This window comes from Hyperolius riggenbachi, chromosome 5 (assembly GCF_040937935.1).
Source record: "Hyperolius riggenbachi isolate aHypRig1 chromosome 5, aHypRig1.pri, whole genome shotgun sequence".
Lineage (NCBI taxonomy): Eukaryota > Metazoa > Chordata > Amphibia > Anura > Hyperoliidae > Hyperolius > Hyperolius riggenbachi.
Genome location: NC_090650.1, coordinates 13,449,156 through 13,470,387, shown reverse-complemented (window position 1 = coordinate 13,470,387; position 21,232 = coordinate 13,449,156). Strand labels below are relative to the sequence as shown.

At 45.3% G+C, this 21,232-nt stretch overlaps 1 protein-coding gene across 4 annotated transcripts in view; it reads left to right on the top strand.

Annotated features, from left to right (window-relative positions):
- Positions 1-21,232, top strand: part of DGKB (diacylglycerol kinase beta) — an 849,394-nt gene that overhangs the window by 275,335 nt on the left and 552,827 nt on the right. For 3 of the 4 annotated variants that reach the window (XM_068235094.1, XM_068235095.1, XM_068235096.1), the window contains exons 4-5: positions 10,893-10,913; positions 11,994-12,147. In XM_068235094.1, the coding sequence (XP_068091195.1) occupies positions 10,893-10,913; positions 11,994-12,147 (175 nt within the window). Of the gene's footprint in view, positions 1-10,892; positions 10,914-11,993; positions 12,148-14,980; positions 15,028-21,232 lie in introns of those variants that run through there. The other variant, XM_068235097.1, reaches the window with a different exon arrangement.

The window sequence follows — 21,232 nt, the reverse complement described above, 5'->3', positions numbered from 1 at the left end:
TTTTTGCAGATGATACAAAATTGTGCAGAATCATCAACTCTCAGGAAGATAGTGTCATATTGCAGCAGGATCTGGATAGGATGGCTGTATGGGCACATACATGGCAGATGAAATTCAATGTTGACAAATGTAAGGTCATGCATTTTGGACGTACTAATGGTCTAGCACCATACAAAATAAATGGGATACAGTTGGGGACATCAAACTTGGAGAAGGACTTAGGAGTACTCATTGACAACAAGTTAAATAATCGTACTCAATGCCAAGCAACTGCAGCTAAAGCTAACAAAATTTTGGGATGCATTAAAAGGGAAATAAAAACTCGAGATGCTAGCATAAAATTGCCCCTGTTTAACTCTCTAGTAAGGCCACATCTGGAATATGGAATTCAGTTCTGGGCACCACATTACAAAAAAGATATTGCAGTTTTAGAGCAGGTGCAGAGACGAGCAACAAAATTGATACGTGGGATGGAAGGTCTCACTTATCAAGAAAGGTTAGATAAACTGGGTTTATTTAGTCTAGAGAAAAGACGCCTTAGAGGAGATCTAATTAACATGTATAAATACATCAGAGGGCAATATAATAGCTTGGCGGATGAGCTTTTTGTCCCTAGGCCTTCTCAAAGGACTAGAGGACATGATCTGCGCATGGAGGAAAAACGTTTTAGCCATTTATTTAGGAAAGGGTTCTTTACAGTTAGAGTGATTAAGATGTGGAATGCATTGCCACAGGAAGTCGTTATGGCAAACTCTATACCTGCATTTAAAGGGGGCTTAGATGCTTTCCTTGCGTTGAAAGACATCCATGGCCACAATTACTAGGTAATGCCTAATGATGTTGATCCAGGGATTTTATCTGATTGCCATCTGGAGTCGGGAAGGAATTTTTCCCTTTAGGGGCTAATTGGACCATGCCTTGTAAGGGTTTTTTCCCCTTCCTCTGAATCAACAGGGATATGTGAGGGAGCAGGCTGGTGTTGTACTTTATACTGGTTGAACTCGATGGACGTATGTCTTTTTTTCAACCAAAATAACTATGTAACTATGTAACTATGTAAAATATACAAAGTATTGATACCAAGGACCCCAAAGCTGATAAACTTGATACTTGAGTGACTGTATGTCAAGGTTAGAAAAAGTGGGCGGTGCCAACAACTTCATTTTTTACATTGCAGGGTTCCCAAACTTTACACAATTGGCCACTGGGTGACTGGGATGAATATTCAGGAATGTGGGTGGAGCCTACAACAGCCAATCAAAATGTACCTATTGATTTTCAAGGGGAATATTCACATTGCTACCATTCTTACACTGTTAGTGGCAGAGGCCTCAAACCTGATACAGTCAGTCATTGGGTGACTGGGATCCAAATTCAAGGGGTGGAGCCACAAACAGCCAATCAGATTTGTTAGATTGAGTTCAGCCATTCTGTTATTGGCAGGATTCTCAAACATGACACAGTTGGCCACTGGGTGACTGGGACTAATATTCAGAAAAGTGGGTGGAGCCTACAGTAGCCAATCAAAATTCACCTTTTGATTTTCAAGGGGAATATTTACATTGCTGCCATTCACTCTTAATGGCAGAGGCCTAACATATGCTACAGTCAGTCCCTGGGAGACTGGGGTTTAAATTCTGAAGGGAGCGGGCCAAAACAGCCAATCAGATTTGTTTCATTTCAATGGTAAAATTCAACTTATTGATGGCAAAGACCCCAAAGCTCATAAACTTGGTCATTAAGTGACTGTATGTCAAGATTAGAAATAGTGGGCAGAGCCAAAAACAACTAACTTTTTACATGGGGAAATGTAAACTGCAGCTTTTCTTACACTGTTAATGGCAGGGTTCTCAAACTTTAATATTCAGAAAAGTAGGTGGAGCCTACAAGAGCCAATCAAAATTCACCTATTGATTTTCAAGGGGAATATTGAAACTGCAGCCATTCTCACACTGTTAATAGCAGAGGCCTCAAATCTGCTACAGTTGGTGTTTGGGGTTCAAATTCAGTAAAGGGGCGGAGCCAAAAACAGCCAGATTTCTTTGCTGGATAAACTGCTTCCATTGGCACAATTTTGATGCCAGGAACCCAAAAGCTCACAAACTTGGTCATTGAGTAGTGACTGTGTGTCAAGGTTACAAAAAGTGGGTGGAGTTAAAAACAGATTTTCTGGGAAATTGTAAACTGCAGCCCTTCTTCACTGTTAATGGCAGGGTTCTTCGCATAGGACGGGGCCACTATCGACCCCATTGCGGTACCATGTCGCTGTAGGAAAAAACGGCCCTCGAACGAAAAATAGCCCCCACTTTTTTCCTTTAGGAGAGCTCCATCTTTGAAAACCAAATTAGTTCATTCTGATGTTGGCCCTAAGTCTAAGTTTCCACGATTGTGCGGTACTTTTCCATGTCTCAGCTGCCACATGTGCCATAGCATTATAAAGGGTGATTATTTCGCCCATCCCACTTCGGGAAAGCGTTATACTATTAGAGGACGTTTTTCTTGTTGTTCACGCTATGTAGTCTATATGCTAAAATGTCCCTGTGGCAGCTGTTACGTGGGAAAGACCACTTAAGAACTCAAAAAGCGTATATCTGCTCACAAGACCACTATTAGGGGTAAGAGTTTGGATCACGCGGTATCTGAGCATTTTACTCAATTCCGTCATGATGTAAGTCAACTCCGAGTTCAAGTTTTGGATGGGGTGCCTCGGGAGTTTAGGGGTGATAGGGGTAGAGAATTGTTAAAGAGGGAGGCTCATTGGATTAGGGAATTTGGGACTACTGGACAGGGGGATTAAACAGAGAATATGATCTTAATTTCATTTGGTGATGCCTGTCATAATGTTCTGTGCCTTGTGTGTTGGGGTGGGATATTGTCCCTTAGGGGCCTTTTTCCTTAGCCTGCTAGATTAATCCCTTTCCTTTTGGCATTTTTGAGGGTAGAGGGGTGTTGTTTTATTAAGGGGGATGTGGATATCCTGTGAGTCCTATGGTATTGCTGATTTTTGTTTGCATCATTTCCGCGTGTTTTTCCGCGTACATTGCGGCTGGTTTTCCGCATCACAGTGGCGGCAGAGCGTCAGGACAGCGCTGTATACGTCATTCCGTTGGTCTAACGGTCATGTGACTTTTTGTTGCCATGGTGACGGCGGGCGGCGCTTTTGCATTGATAATTTTGCTTTTTTGCCCATCATAGTGTGGATGGGGATATTTTGAATATACCCTTGGACTCTGGGGCCTCCTTTCCCCGCTTTGGGATCTTTTAGATGTCTGGTTACCATCCCTGATCAGGTATAAGATATTGATTATGTCTGTTTACTTTGTGAATGGGACATCATTCTTGTTTGACCAATGGAGTGTGGGGGGGGGGTGACCCTGTGAGGTCAGTCCCTGCAGTTCCCCATCAGGTCCAGTCATTTACATGCTGATTGTGATTGGGGACCATGCTTTTATGTGAGACTATAGAAGCTGTGAATCTGCATTTGCACAGTTGGCTGTGTGGCAGGAACAAGGACCATGGAGGTCTGAAACGGTGGACCGTAGCCACTATGCAGCTTTTAATGTATATTCTGTAAGACCCAATAAAGCAATTTTCTGATAAAAGAGCGGTGCTGGATCGTTTTGGATGTCATAATAATAATATGGTAGGATTAGATTATGAGCTCCTCTGAGGATAGTCAGTGACATGACTATGTACTCTAATGTGCTGCAGAAGATGTCAGTGCTATATAAATACATAATAATAATATGGTAGGACATTAGACTATGACTAGGGTAGGATTATATTGTGAGCTCCTCTGAGGACAGTCTGTGACATGGCTATGTACTCTGTAATGTGCTGCAGAAGATGTCAGTGCTGTATAAATACATAATAATAATATGGTAGGGCATTAGGCTATGACTATGGTAGGATTAGATTGTGAACTCCTCTGAGGACAGTCAGTGACATGACTATGTACTCTGTAAAGTGCTGCAGAAGATGTCAGTGCTATATAAATACATAATAATAATAATAATAATATGGTAGGACATTAGACTATGACTATGGTAGGGATTAGATTATGTGCTTCTCTGAGGACAGTCAGTGACATGACTATGTACTCTAATGTGCTGCAGAAGATGTCAGTGCTATATAAATACATAATAATAATATGGTAGGACATTAGACTATACGTATGGTAGGATTAGATTGTGAGCTCCTCTGAGGACAGTAAGTGACATGACTATGTACTCTGTAAAGTGCTGCAGAAGATGTCAGTGCTATATAAATACATAATAATATGGTAGGACATTAGACTATGACCAGGGCCGGATTTAGGGCAAGGCCTCCTAGACCATGGCCTAGGGCACCACAGGAGCAAGGGCACCAAAGCAGCAGGCTAAACTGCTGCAAGCTTGCAAATGCTGCAATGCAGGGAGATCAGGTGAGCGCCTAACCACAGTACTCTGCTGCCAGCTGCCTGTGCAGCGGCCACCATGCTCTCTGTGCATGTTTGCATTGTGGCGGGCGGCTATGGACTTGAGCAGCATTGGAGACAGAGGGGAAGAGGAAGCTTCAACACTGGAGATGAGCTAGGAAATAAGTGACACTGATGGCTGCTGCGGTGTGAAGGCAAGCTCCTCTGAGGACAGTCTGTGACATGGCTATGTACTCTGTAATGTGCTGCAGAAGATGTCAGTGCTATATAAATACATAATAATATTAATAATATGGTAGGACATTAGACTATGACTATGATGGGATTAGGTTGTGAGCTCCTCTGAGGACAGTCAGTGACATGACTATGTGCTCTGTAAAGTGCTGCAGAAGATGTCAGTGCTATATAAATACATAATAATATTAATAATATGGTAGGACATTAGACTATGACTATGGTAGGATTAGATTGTGAGCTCCTCTGAGGACAGTCAGTGACATGACTATGTATTCTGTAATGTGCTGCAGAAGATGTCAGTGCTATATAAATACATAATAATAATATGGTAGGACATTAGACTATGACTATGATAGGGATTAGAGTGTGAGTTCCTCTGAGGACAGTCAGTGACATGACTATGTGCTCTGTAAAGTGCTGCAGGAGATGTCAGTGCTATATAAATACATAATGATAATAATATGGTAGGACATTAAACTATGACTATGGTAGGATTAGATTGTGAGCTCCTCTGAGGACAGTCAGTGACATGACTATGTACTCTGTAAAGTGCTGCAGAAGATGTTGGTGCTATAGAAATACAAAATAAATATTCACAACTCAATGACCATCTCTAAAGGTGGCCACACAAGATACAATAAAATGATACGATTTTACAGCTTTTCGATAAATATGATCGGATCTCCCCAAAAAATCAAAAGCTTTTTTTTTTTTATTCGACTGAAAAATCAGATCGGATTTCCCGTTTTTTTTCCGATTTTTATCGATCTGGAATGCTGGAAATTTTTCTTCAATTTTTCTAAAGATTGTATGGTGTGTGTTAGATTGTCAATTTATTAATATACACACCTTAGCAATTTTCTCAGAGTTTCCAATCATTTTTATTATAATTGGGGAAACATTGAACATAGGTGTGTGGTACATTGGTCATATTTTTGAAATGTTACAATCAGTCAGAAAAATTGATTGCAATTCTTAAATTGAACAGATATTTTAAAAATTGTATGGTGTGTGGCCACCTTAATAGATATCTAACTCTGCCCCATACACCATGCAATCACACCTGCTTTGATATTATTTTGCAGCTTAGTCTAGTTAGTATGTGAGCAAATAGTATTGTTACTAACTACCAAGTCAAATAGAACACTAATAGTTGTGTGGCTTAAGCAGTGGCGAAGCAATAGGGGATGCAGAGGAAGCAACTGCACCGGGGCCCTTGGGTCAGAGGGGCCCACTAGGGTCCTTCCTCCATCCATCTTATTAGCATTTCATTAATGCTATACTGGTAATGAACACCTCTATGTGCATTGAATAGTAGTAATCCTTGACTAATTGTTTCCTTATTCTGATTACATCTCACTAACACTGGACTTAGTAGGTTTGGGGGCTTCATATCAAAAGAGTGCACGGGGCCCCATGTAATACTCGCACCGGGGCCCCAAGCTCCTCAGCTACGCCACTGGGCTTAAAATAATACTGAAGCGAAAAAAAATGACATAATGAATTGTATGTGTAGTACGGATAATTACTAGAACATTAGTAGCAAAGAAAATAGTCTCATATTTTTATTTTCAGTTATATAGTGTTTTTTCTATAACATTGCATCATTCTATAATATTTTCAATTTACACACTACTCAGCATTCTAAATGATTTCACAGAGCAGGCTAGTGAGCTTTTGAACTTTACTCTGCAGAAACAAAACAAAACACAGTGACAGTTGAGATAACAAGCTTCAGAAGACAGAGCTCTCTGCGGCTTTGAAAGTCGTGGAGCTCAATCGCTCTTTTGCATAGATAACAACTGTAGTTTCTTAACTCTTCCTGTACTGGAAAAAATATTAGACTCCTATCTCTGCTCCCAATGTATTATTTCCTGGATGTACTACACATACAGATCATTATATCATAAGTTTATTTTCACTTCAGATTAACTTTAAGTGTCTCTCTTTCTAATCTGAAAAAGTTGGAAGGTGTGGTCCACGTGGTAGACTATGGTTAGAGTAAGATCTTCTATTACATATACTTTGCGCAGCAGTACAGTCTTCACATATAATGGGAATAACAGAATTGTGCAGTGCAATGCTGTCTGATTAGTGGATTGCCCTGACTGTCGCTGTCCCTTTCTGCAGGGAATTATGGGAAGCCAGTCAATATAACGCTACATTTTGCCCACTTATCTGATCAATGGATCGATTCCATCAATCTAAATTGCATGGCAGATTTCCTTCTATCAGTGGGCCTGAACAATTGCTTCCAATCGATAGTCTGGAAAATTGTATTGTTAATGACCACTTTTACAAGGACATAACGGAATGATTTGCATAGTCCACTAACACCGCTGTATAGTGATGCATTGTAGGCGATGTTTCAGGCTTATAGTGGGTTGAAACTTGCAAATGCCTTGTTAAACTTTCCAATATACATATTGCTGCCACAGTGATTATTGTTTAAACAATAGTGCCACCTAGTGGCCGAATGTTTGCATATCATTTGATGATGATTTTATCTGGGAAACTGAAAGGTGTTGAAAAAATAAGCGTTTCACTTACCTGGGGCTTCTGCCAGCCCCCTGCAGCTGACCTGTGCCCACGCTGTGACATACGGATCTTCCGTTCCCACGCTGCGGCTTACTTTCACTTTGTGCATTGGGTATCCACTGCGCCTGCGCGGCCATGGCCAGGTGCATACTCGTTCAAGCTCCCGGCGCAGTAGAGCTTTCCTCGTACTGCGCCTGCTCAGGATGGTCCTGGCCACGGGATACATACCAGGATATGCGTGGCTAGGGCGCAGTGGAGGTCAACTTAGAAGTCGGTTTTCACTACGAGAAAAAACAGTGAGCCGCAGCGGGGAACCGGAGGATCGGTATGTCACACGGGCACAGGTCGGCTGCAGAAGGCTGGCAGAAGCCATAGGTAAGAGAAATGTTTAGTTTTTTAACACCTCTTAGTTCCGCTTTAAATTTTAACCATTCGAAAATGTATTTAGCCAAAAGGTATGATGTTATTAAAACAAACCTCTTTCAAGCTATTTTTTTTTTCTTTATGTAACTTAAACGTTCTATTTTACATTTATTTACGGGGGAGGCCGGCATCCTTGTGGCAGCACGGGGATCTGCGCAGGAGCGTAACTAGAAATCACTGGGCCCCCCTGCAAAGCTTTGGATGCCCCCCCAATTCCCCTCGCTTTCTGCACAGGTAAACTGAGAACCATTTTTTTTCCATTGGCTAGTGCACACTTGGATGTGTTTCCCCCATGCAGATAAAAACAGACAGCAGTGAAACACTGGATGCATTTTCTCTATCAGTTACATTAGCTTCTGTGATAAACGTGCATGTTTTCACACATACAGACACAGATAGTGTGCATGTAACGATTGGGGTCAGCAAAACAGATTTTCTGATTATTGGTGATCTGCAGTATCACCAATAATACTAGTATAGCTAGACACGGGACAACCAATGTGAGATAGTGTTTGGTGCAACAGTAATGAGGAAGAGGAGATCTCCCGAGGAGCGGGTGATTCAGACAGTACTGCAGTCAATGATCATCTGAGGAGCAGGTGATTCAGATGGTACTGCAGTCAGTGGACGCCTGAGGAGCGGGGACCACTGCTGGAGCTACAAAGGATGATCACCTGAGGAGCAGGTGATTCAGACTATACTGCAACTTTTGAACACCTGAGGAGCAGGTGTTACAGATAGTTCTGCACAGGATGATCACCTGAGGAGCAGGCGATTCAGACTATACTGCAGCTAGTGGACACCTGAGGAGCAGGTGTTACAGGCAATGCTGCAGCTGAGTTTCACCTGAGGAGCAGGTGAAAACTCTACAGATCCCTCACCAGTGGCTAGGCCCACTGATGAGGACAGGAGGGTCAGACAAGCTGGGTTGGCAACGTACGGACAGATAAAGTACAAAGACAGAAGGCTGATTCAATGTCACGTTCAAGCAGAGTCGGCAACAGGAATCAGATGAGCAAAGGTACAGAATCAACGAGCAGGAGAATAGTCAAAGGAAGCAGAAGGTCATAACAGATAATACAATGCAATTAGTACTTTAAGCTATCAACAGAATTTGGCTAAGTGTGGATCCCCAGCTCCAGCTGGTTCTAGCACACTTTGGGATCTGACTAGGGTCTGAACGCTAACACGATAGCATTCGCAACAGCAGACATAGAGCAACTGACAGACCAGTAGTATATATACAGAAATGCTCCGCAGCGCCGCCCTCATCACTCAGCCAATCCAAAGGACCGTTGGAGTCAGCTGACTAGACAGATCAGCTGACCCCCCTTCTATTCGCATAAAGGTCCTGTCGCTTGGCGCGCGTGCGTAGCCCTCAATCTATGTGCAATAGAAGGACCAGGCAAAGCACCAGCATGTAACCGCGCGGCAGAGGCCGCCGGCTGGTACGCGGAAATAGCCGCCATGCCGCTTGTCTCTGCGGCGGTATCTCCGCTATCTATTACAGTGCAGAAAACGCATACAGAAAACCGACAGACGGTTGTGTGCTCCCAGCCTCAGCTTATTACACTCACTCTGTCCACCTCTGATGGAGCAGAACTGGCTTTGCAGACTTCTCCAGCATCATTACAGTACAGAGCACTTGGGGAGGGGTAGAGAGGTTGGGGGCGGGGCTCTGCAGACTCCTCCAGCATCACTACAGCACACAGCACTTGGGGAGGGGTGGAGAGGCTGGGGGCGGGGATCTGCAGAGTGCAGACTCCTCCAGCATCACTACAGTACACAGCACTTGGGGAGGGGTGGAGAGGCCGGGGGCGGGGCTCTGCAGAGTGCAGACTCCTCCAGCATCACTACAGTACACAGCTCTTGGTGAGGGGTAGAGATGCTGGGGGCGGGGCTCTGCAGACTCCTCCAGCATCACTACAGTACACAGCACTTGGGGAGGGGTAGAGAGGTTAGGGGCGGGGCTCTGCAGACTTCTCCAGCATCACTACAGTACACAGCACTTGGGGAGGGGTAGAGAGGTTGGGGGCGGGGCTCTGCAGACTCCTCCAGCATCACTACAGCACACAGCACTTGGGGAGGGGTGAAGAGGCCGAGGGCGGGGCTCAGCAGAGTGCAGACTCCTCAAGCATCACTACAGTACACAGCACTTGGGGAGGGGTAGAGAGGCTGCGGGCGGGGCTCTGCAGACTCCTCCAGCATCACTGCAGTACACAGCACTTGGGGAGGGGTAGAGAGGTTGGGGGCGGGGCTCTGCAGACGCCTCCAGCATCACTACAGTACACAGCACTTGGGGAGGGGTAGAGGGGCTGGGGGCGGGGCTCTGCAGACTCCTCCAGCATCACTGCAGTACACAGCACTTGGGGAGGGGTAGAGGGGCTGGGGGCGGGGCTCTGCAGACTCCTCCAGCATCACTGCAGTACACAGCACTTGGGGAGGGGTAGAGAGGCTGGGGGCGGGGCTCTGCAGACTCCTCCATCATCACTACAGTACACAGCACTTGGGGAGGGGTAGAGGGGCTGGGGGCGGGGCTCTGCAGACTCCTCCAGCATCACTGCAGTACACAGCACTTGGGGAGGGGTAGAGAGGTTGGGGGCGGGGCTCTGCAGACTTCTCCAGCATCACTACAGTACACAGCACTTGGGGAGGGGTAGAGAGGCTGGGGGCGGGGCTCTGCAGACTCCTCCAGCATCACTACAGTACACAGCACTTGGTGAGGGGTAGAGAGGCTGGGGGCGGGGCTCTGCAGACTCCTCCAGCATCACTACAGTACACAGCACTTGGGAAAGGGGTAGAGAGGTTGGAGGTGTACACAAGCGCCTGCTGCACACTGAATAGGGACTGTCTACAAATCTTTATCTACAAAACTTTGCATGATTTGTTATCAGTGGCTAAACTGATGCAGCTATTAGAACAATTGTGCAGAGATCAGAAAGTTTTTTCTCTCTGTGTCCTTAGTCTCTCGGGACAGGGAAAGGAAACTTCTCCTCCCATGGGCCCCTGCTGCTTCTGGGCCCCCCTGCGGGTGCATCTCTTGCAGGGTCTATTGTTACGCCCCTGGATTTGCGGATTTGTCAATTTGGTGGAATTTAGAGCACCATAACTTCTATGCCTATAGCCCCGAGGTCAGCGGAGAACATTTGCTGTTTGTGGACTGCCCTAAAGATTCTGTTGTCTCCTTGCTCCATTTGCCGACAGCAGTAATGATGGAAATAATATTTGTCTGTTCAGTATTGTATGGCCTAACCCTTGTCTTTCTCTTCTCTTGCAGAAGCAGGACATCCTCAAGCAAGTAAGTACATCCGCTGATGTCGTTGGCATGGATTCACATAACTTCTTTAATGGCATTATGCCAGTCCAACCAAAAATAATTAAAGGATACCCGAAGTGACATGTGACATGATGAGATAGACATGTGTATGTACAGTGCCAAGCACACAAATGACTATGCTGTGTTCCTTTTTTTTCTTTCTCTGCCTGAAAGAGTTAAATATCAGGTATGTAAGTGGCTGACTCATTCCTGACTCAGACAGGAAGTGTCTGCAGTGTGACCCTCACTGATAAGAAATTCCTCTTTTTATCTCTTTCTTACTCTCAGAAGCCATTTTCTGCTAGGAAAGTGTTTTATAGTTGGAATTTCTTATCAGTGAGGGTCACACTGTAGTCACTTCCTGTCTGAGTCAGGACTGAGTCAGCCACTTACATACCTGATATTTAACTCTTTCAGGCAGACAAAGGGGAAAAAGGAACGCAGCCTAGTTATTTGTGTGCTTGGCACTGTACATACACATGTCTATCTCATCATGTCACATGCCACTTTTGGTATCCTGTAAATAAATGTATAAATAAATATGTAAGCATTAGGTACCTTTCTCTCCCATGCCATCACGTATCCAACTGTAGTTAATCCAGAGTAAGGAAGAAAAGAAAATGTACAAAGCCTGGACCAGTTAACCTGTAAGGGGAAAAAATTCCTTCCTGACTCCAGGTGGCAGTCAGATAAAATCCCCGGATAATAAACTTTCCTGGGAATTAACTGGTTATAGCCTCAGATGTCCTTCAATGAAAGGATGATGAGCCAAAATGGTGCTTTTCCATTTTGCCAAAATTTCCACTTTAGTGGAGAAGGGTATTTTTGTAAAAAAAAAAAATATTTTTTTAAAACAACAAAAAGTTTTAGGAAAATACTTTGAAGTCACTGGGGCATGAGAAAATGGATTTTATCAAGACGCTCTTTTTTTTTTGTGAAAATGAATATTTTCTGAACAATTATTATTTTGCAAGAATTCAGTGCATTTTAATGCAGAAAATATTTTGCTGCACATGATTGTTTGGTTGTTGTTGTCGATGTGACTGTTGTTTTTTCTTTTAGGCTATTGACTTTGAAGGTTTCCAGTTGTTCATGAAGACTTTTCTGGAGGTCGACTTACCAGATGAATTCTGCAAACATCTCTTCATGTCATTTGGAAATAAATTCCAGCACCCTAGTCCGTCCATGCAGAGCAAGTCTCAGCTTCTCTCTGGAGGTAGGTTTACCCCAACCTAAATATCGGCTGGATGGTGCCACTCAATGGAACTATTCTCTAACTATTAAGGGCAGAACGGTGGCGTAGTGGTTAGCTCTCTCGCCTTGCAGCGCTGGGTCCCTGGTTCGAATCCCAGCCAGGGCACTATCTGCAAAGAGTTTGTATGTTCTCTCCGTGTCTGCGTGGGTTTCCTCCGGGCACTCCGGTTTCCTCCCACATTCCAAAAACATACAGATAAGTTAATTGGCTCCCTCTAAAATTGGCCCTAGACTACAGTACTTACACTACATAATATAGACATATGGCAATGGTAGGGATTAGATTGTGAGCTCCTTTGAGGGACAGTTAGTGACAAGATATATATATATATATACTGTACAGCGCTGCGTAATATGTCAGCGCTATATAAAATACTAAAATAATAATAATAATAATAATAACTAGAACATTGAGAGATAAGGTTGAACAACCTTAAAGGGATACTGTAGGGGGGTCGGGGGAAAATTAGTTGAAGTTATCCGGTGCTTCTAATGGTCCCCCACAGACATCCTGTGGCCGCGCAGCCACTCCCCAATGCTCCGGCCCCGCCTCCTGTTCACTTCTGGAATTTCAGGCTTTAAAGTCTGAAAACCACTGCGCCTGCGTTGCTGTGTCCTCGCTTCCCCTGATGTCACCAGGAGCGCACGGCGCAGGCACACACCATACTGGGCCTGCGCAGTACGCTCCTGGTGACATCAGCGGGAGTGAGGACACAGCAACGCAGGCGCAGTGGTTTTTAGACTTTAAAGTCTGAAATTCCAGAAGTGAACCGGGGGCGGGGCTGGAGCATTGGGGAGTGGCTGCACAGGCAAAGGACATCTGCAGGGGACCATTAAAAGCCCCGGGTAACTTCAACTCATTTTCCCCCGACCACCCTACAGTGTCCCTTTAAAGGATACCAGAAGTGACATGTGACATGATGAGATAGACATGTGTATGTACAGTGCCTAGCACACAAATAACTATGCTGTGTTCCTTTTTTTCTTCCTCTGCCTGAAAGAGTTAAATATCAGGCATGTAAGTGGCTGACTCAGTCCTGACTCAGACAGGAAGTGACTACAGTGTTCCTTAACAGCTGGAGAGCCAAGTTTGCAGATCACTGGGCTAGGTAAATGGAAGAGAAGGTAAAATCCCATAGAGGCCTTCCTTGTCATCTCTCCATCTCCACATTCCAGTGCTGCCACCTCGGTAAAATTATTTGACCTGAAGGCTTCGTAAGTACTGGTATCCCCGAGTATTGCTGAAGATGAGCGTGTCCGCAAGGGTGTAACAATAACCCTGTGACCCCTGCAACCACTGGGGGGCCTGGGGGCTGTGGATGCCCACTCCTCCTCCCTCTCCTTACCCACATGCAGAGTAGCACAGGTGCTATTTCACCTGCAATGTTTACCTGCTCCCGCACTGCGGGTCTCCTCCTTGCATCACAGCTGTACACTTTCTGCTGCCTTTCGCTGGCTCCCGATAGGGTTGCCACTTCATCCCTTTAAATACCGACACATCTAAGTTATACAGGTTCTGGGGCTATTCACACATAATCAGTGCTGAAACTGCATCTAACTAGCCACAAGGCATGTATAATTCATATGTGCCAGTATTTAAAGGGGCACTATGGCGAAAAATTGTAAAATTTAAAATATGGGCAAACATATACAAATAAGAAGTACGTTGTGTCCAGAGTAAAATGAGCCATAAATTACCTTTCTCCTATGTTTCTGGCATTTACTGTAAGTAGTAGAAATCTGACATGACCAACAGGTTTTGGTCTAGTCCATCTCTTCAGAGGGGATTCTCAGCAAGGCTTTTATTCTTTATAAAGATATTACCTAAAAAGGATTTAAACAATGATGCTGGCCAGCTTCCCTGCCCGCTACACAGTTTTTTGACAGTTGGACAAAGCAACTGCCATTCACTAAGTGCTTTTGATAATAAATAAATCCCTGAGAATCCCCCATGAAGAGATGGACTAGTCCAAAACCAGTCACTTCTGTCATATTTCTGCTACCTACTGTAAGTGACAGCAACATAGGAGAAGAGTAATGTATGGCTCATTTTACTCTGGGAGAAATGTACTTCCTATTTGTCTATGTTTGGACATATTTTAAATTTAAAAATGTTTCGCCATAGTCCCCCTTTAAAGGAATGAGGTGGGAACTCTGGCTCCCAATCACATGACCAATGCGAGTCAGGTGATCGGGAGCTAGCGAATGGCAGCTGAGAGTGTGCAGGTGTGATGCATAGAGGAGGACCAGCAGCACTGGAGCAGGATACCATTACTCTGCTCCCTGCTCTATTCTGCATGTGAAGTTTGGATTCCAGGGGTCCCAATGACAATTTTGCAGGGGTACTTATGGGCTGTTGTTATGCCCCTGCGTGTCCGTTTTGCAAATGGGCTCGCGCATGCACTAGGGGGCACAAGTGCTTTTGAAACCTTACAAAGAGTCCTGAAACGAAGTGCAACATTTAAACAGTAGGCAGCAGTGGACTGAGGGCACACAGAGCGGACCAGGGAGGTTCTGTGGGATCCAGAACTTTCCATCCACATAGGTGAGTATCTAACTTTTCTCTCAGGGTTGTTTGAGGCTCACTTTAATTCTGCAGGCACGTGGGAGTTATTGGCATCCCGCTGACCCTCTCTAGTGCTGAAGAGGAGTTTTGTTTTCCTCTCAAGAAGCAGCTCTTTAAGGGGTTGTCATGGAAACACATAAACACCGGACCATTCGCCATCTGTGTACATGTCAAGGGTAAAGCAAAAATGACTCTGGTCTCTATAGCGACAGGGAGCACAATAGGACAACGGCAGCTCGATGTCTAAGACTGCTGCCACATTAAAGGATAGGATAAGTGAGCTTTCGAACAGAAAATCACCTGCAAGACTCGCAGAGAGATGAATGTTAAGGCATAACTCCGCAGTTGCTATAGGTAGATAGAGGGAAGCACTCTGCTTCCCCCTACTGAGTCCTTCCATTCCAGGGAAGTCATCAGTGTCAGGATTGTAACTAGAGAGGAGCAGCCCCTATGGTCGCAGTGGGGGGCCCAGAGCTGTGAGGGCCCCCAACTACTAAGCTTCCCTTCCTCCGATACAGGGGACTATACTTCAGATCTGGTGTTTTGTGGCTACACTTGTTATAGGTGGAGAGATCATGATGGCCACACTTGTTTTATGACCCCTGTGAGATGGGCCTCCAGGCCTTGAAGGGCACCAAGGGGTGGCAAGGGAAGGGGTGTGACTATTGGGGGGCCCATCAAGGTATCACTGGAGGGCCCCATGAATTGTAGTTATGCTACTAACTCAGTACATTGTTACCTCTCATGACATGAGCTAAGTACACGTGTCCAATGTTGCATGGCACTGATCGTGGCTAGTGTTGCTCAGATACCCCCTATCACGGATTCAAATAAATCCGGTTACGGCAGTCCCAAAATCCGGATAAGCCGTGATTGTGACCTGGATTTGAAACTGACTTGCGAATTTGCCTCAAAAATTTTGCCAGATAGGGGACCCTAGATGCCTGCCCCCCTCCCAAAAGAAAGGAGTACAGGGGTACAAAGTACTCCTTACCCATTTCCACAAAGGGTTAAATGAAATAAAAACACAACGACGAGTAAAGTATTTTAATATTCTTAATTAACCAGAAGTACTTACCTATACCCTTAAAAAAAAAAATCACACTCCAATGCCTCCGCTGTTGCTATAGGTAGATAGAGGGAAATGTCCCACGCCAATATCCTCTATCTTGTGATCTTGAAGATCTCCGCTGGCTGCCACCACACACGCCGCCCCCGCCGAACTGCTCTCAGCTATACTAAGTATAGCTGAGAGCCAAAAGCATCTTTAAACTTCCCTCCAAGGCTCCCCATTGGTTCCTTAACAGACCAATGGGGATCAGGAGGATCCCCATTCATTGGTCTATAAGAAACCAATGGGGAGCCTTGGAGGGAAATTTAAAGATGCTTTGGCTCTCAGCTATACTAAGTGTATAGCATGTGTGACGGCGACCGGCGGAGATCTTCAATCAACTTCAGAAGATCGCAAGATTAGACGATAATAGCGTGGGAAATTTTTTTTGAAGGTGCAGGTAAGGATTTCTGGTTAATTAAGAATATTAAAATACTTTTCTCGTCATCATGTTTTTATTTCATTTAACCCTTTGTGGAAATGGGTAAGGAGTACTTTGTACCCCTATACTCTCTTCTCCTGGGAGGGGGCGGTCATCTGGGGCCACTTCTTAAAAGGGGACTCCCAGATGCAACCATGACCCCCCCCCAGGGAGTCATCGCCCCCACATCCTCCTGGGGCACCGGTGGGGAAGAGCCCCTTGTCCATCGAGATTGGACAGGGCTCTGGGGGGGGGAGGGGGGAAGCGTCGGGGAGGCTTGGTCTCCCCTCTCCCCCAGAGCTCCCCATACCATGGACCATGCCGGCTGATATAACTCAGGGTGCGAAGCCCCAGTTGGCCGGGGCTCCGCATTCTGGCTATCCCAACCTGAATGGGGGACAAGGGGTTAAATATGCTCGGTAGGGAGGACCCTACATAATTTTTTTTTATTTCCCACCCTCTGAACATAAAAGAAAAAAAGGATTAAAAAAATAGGAAAAGATTATTGTTTCCCATTGTTCTTTTTATCATATCATTATAGCAAATTTGGTGTTTCTACCATATAAACAGGCTTTGCTTTTTAACTGCTAAAGTCGGCAGGTTTTCAGGTGATAATCACGAATATTTTTCTCGAATACTTGGAATAACGGCTGAACTCATGATTGACTGCTGTGATTGATTCCCGATCACTGATTCGGATCACGATGTCGGATAGTGAAAAAATGCTTGTGAATGCAATGCCGTGATCGCGGATTGTATCCGAGCAACACTAATCGTGGCTCGATGCCTTGGGGGGCGGTTTGAGGGGCCAATGCTGTACAGACACATTGCTAGCTTTAAAAGAGGTTGAAATTATCTAATGAAGATCCACTGTATGGTGTAATGGTTAAGGGCTCTGCCTCTGACGCAGGAGACCAGTGTTCGAATCTCGGCTCTGTCTGTTCAGTAAGCCAGCACCTATTCAGTAGGAGACCTTAGGCAAGTCTCCCTAACACTGCTACTGCCTATAGAGCGCGTCCTTGTGGCTGCAGCTCTGGTGCTTTGAGTCCGCCAGGAGAAAAGCGTGTATGTGTATAGATGTTATTTGTCCCACTTGTGAACTTAGCATGAGTTATGTGGGCGGCGGATGGATCGCCATTCATCATACAGAACAATAAGCATCCGCTCCTGAGGGCAGTGGGCACTCTGCTGTTGATGACCTGGTTCTGAAAGTTTTTTGACTACCATCATAAATGTAACCAGTATAATTCTTACTTGGTAATAACTGTCCCCACTAGAGGGCAGTGTTGTTATGCAGGATAGATAGCAGAGCACTCCTGCCCTTAATTCCTGTATTGACTAAAGTCATGTGATCACACAGTCATGTGACTGAGTATACTCAAGGGCAGTGCCACTGCACTGAGACATCTGCCATGAGTTAACTTGTGTACACTGCCCAAAAGATAATATCAGCTTGGGCTGGTGCACACCTAGAGTACTTCTGAGCTCTTTTCAAAATTACTTGGCTATTGTTTTTCTATGGGATGGAGCATACCAGAGCGATGTGATTTTTTCCAAAACACAAACGCGAGTCCTGCAGCATTTCTGAGGCGATTCACCCTTAATGTTAAGTATAGGAAAGTTGAAAAGCGCTAGATCAGAGCAATTTTCCAAGCATTTTTGTTACAAAACCAGTACAATAGCACTTGTATGGTATCTAAAAAAAAAAAAAGCTACACAAAAAAATCTCCAAAAATCGCTAGGTATAAATAGAAAACACACAGCACATGCCTATGCCTAGAATCGCCTTGAAAAATCACTTCGAAAAGCGCTGAGCATCTGCAATTACGCAAGCGCTTTTAGGTGTGCACTGGGCCTTTAATGTGCAACTGCATAAAATCAAAATCAATTCTTTATTTTTATCTGGTAAACAAGTAATAAGGATGCTAATCAGGCAATATAAAAGTTACACATCATTATTACTTTTCTTGTTGATAAATGATCATTCCCCAGTTTTCCTGACTCTTATTTGGTACACAAAGGAAGTTGCAGGGCATGCTGGGCAGAGCCGGGACAAGGTCCTACAGCACCCAAGGCTGAGACACCAAAGTGCGCCCCTCCATCCCTCCCAACCCAGCCGTCACACCCTGATTGCTATTAGACTAAGAGGCCCCTCCCCCATCCCTCCCACCCCAGCCGTCACACACTGATTGCTATTACACTAAGAGGCCCCTTCATCCCTCCCACCCCAGCCGTCACACACTGATTGCTATTACACTAAGAGGCCCCTCCTCCATCCCTCCCACCCCAGCCGTCACACACTGATTGCTATTACACTAAGAGGCGCCTCCATCCCTCCCACCCCAGCCGTCACACACTGATTGCTATTACACTAAGAGGCCCCTTCATCCCTCCCACCCCAGCCGTCACACACTGATTGCTATTACACTAAGAGGCCCCTCCCCCATCCCTCCCACCCCAGCCGTCACACACTGATTGCTATTACACTAAGAGGCCCCTCCTCCATCCCTCCCACCCCAGCCGTCACACACTGATTACTATTACACTAAGAGGCCCCTCCCCCATCCCTCCCACCCCAGCCGTCACACACTGATTGCTATTACACTAAGAGGCCCCTCCCCATCCCTCCCACCCCAGCCGTCACACACTGATTGCTATTACACTAAGAGGCCCCTCCATCCCTCCCACCCCAGCCTCCACACACTGATTGCTATTACACTAAGAGGCCCTTCCATCCCTCCCACCCCAGCAGTCACACACTGATTGCTATTACACTAAGAGGCCCCTCCCCATCCCTCCCACCCCAGCCGTCACACACTGATTGCTATTACACTAAGAGGCCCTTCCATCCCTCCCACCCCAGCAGTCACACACTGATTGCTATTACACTAAGAGGCCCCTCCCCATCCCTCCCACCCCAGCCACCACACACTGATTTCTATTAGACTAAGAGGCCCCTCCCCTCCCACCCCAGCCATCACACACTGATTGCTATTACACTAAGAGGCCCCTCCTCCATCCCTCCCACCCCAGCCGTCACACCCTGATTGCTATTAGACTAAGAGGCGCCACAGGGCCCCCAACCTTAATCTCTAGTTATCTGGCTTGCAGCCACTGCTACAGTATGTATGCCCTTTTCTTTTTTTCTCAAAAAGGTTTTTATTGGTTTTTGAATAAAAAGCAGTAAAACCGTGCAATATCAAAATGTGTTGTACAGATAACAACCAAATGCAAATTTAAATACAACTTGAGGTACAGCAAAATCTACAAAGGCAGACAATATTACATATGAAAATATTTTGGACGTCAGCAGCACTATGGCGTCAATTACTGACATCCCTAGTCAACTTTAAACTTAATACAAAAGTGCTTGGGAAAGGGGGACCACCACGCAGAGTCTTGGGCTCTATGATCTTTACAGTTTGTACCTTTCAAAATGTTTGTGTAGACCAGGGGTCGCGGGGGTGTTAGATGTTGGCCTTATGAACTGACCCATGGGCCACTCCCTGTGTTTAGCTATCGTTATATAAAGATCATCATTCTATATTGCATCTTGCTGATGGGACAGAGACCATCAGGAGAAAGGTAAGAAGAAAGAGAGAGGAATGAAAGGAGGGGAAGAAAGTGTTAGGGGGGGAGAAGGTAAGAAGAAAAAGGGGTGCCGAGCAACTACCAATCCCATCTAGACGTTGAATTGTATCCCCTTTTCTTATTTCTTTCTGCTTCAAACACAATTGGGAATGACAGCCGAATGAATTGTGCGCCCCCCCCCCCCCCCTACACTGCGCCCTGAGGCTGGAGCCTCTTCAGCCTCTGCCTCGGCCCGGCCCTGATGCTGGGTTGTCCTTTTTTGCTTCTCTACTTCCCCTCAGACTTAACTAATGCAGCCTGATTGGCTGAAGCCTCTTTCCCTCCTGTTTCCCCTCCCACACCTCTGTTCCTCTCTGATTGGCCAATATTTCTCATGCTGAGATAACACACTTTCTATAGTCAGGGGTGGGCAATGCATACACAATCAGGCAGAAGAGAGTAAGGGAGGAAATGACATCAGGGTTGGCTTCAAAATAGCCACAGTTAAAATGGGAAATGCTAAGAAGGATTTTCTCTTTTTTTACTATAAAAAAATCACTAAATTCAAAATGTGGACAGTGCAATACGTCTGTTATGTAAGTAGAGCAAGTATTTATCTACAGTACTTATATTCTGTATGTGGTTGTTTTTTTCTGATATAGTATGGCTGACAGCTCCTCTTTAAAGCAGAACTGAATATATAAAAAAAACCCAAAGTGTTTCACTTACCTGGAGCTTCTGCGAGCCCCTTGCACCCTTCCTGTCCTGCACCGGTTCTCCACGATCCTCCATTCTCCCGCTGCGGTGCAGTTTTGTTTCAGTTGGCACGGCAACTGATTTACTGCTTGTAAGTCAAGGGCAACTGCGCCTGCGCGCCCCAGCCACACATCTTCGTGTTTCCGCCCACAGTAGCATCCTGCGCTATTAGCATAGGACGCTATCGCGTGCTGGAACATGTAGAAAGATACGCGTGGCTTGGGGCGCGCAGTTGCCATTGACTTACAACTCAATGGTATGACGGTAATGAAAGTAGCTGGCGGTGGGAGAGCGGAGGATCGTGGAGGACCGGCGCAGGACAGGAAGGCTGCAAGGGGCTTGCAGAAGCCCCAGGTAAGGGAAACACTTTGTTTTTTTTTTCAGTATTCAATTCCATTTTAACGCATCTGATCAAGTCTGACTCCTAGAGATGGTCAAGGAGATGTAAAGAATGCCGAGTTGATGCAATTTTTATGCTAATTTATAAAATTGAATTTTCTTGGAAATTTCCGATTTCAGGCTATATACATTTTGCATAATATTGGCATTAACTTGAAAGTATTTGCATCTCACTGACTATCCCCACATCCTCCTGCTCTAGCACAACGCTTCCTGAAATATCT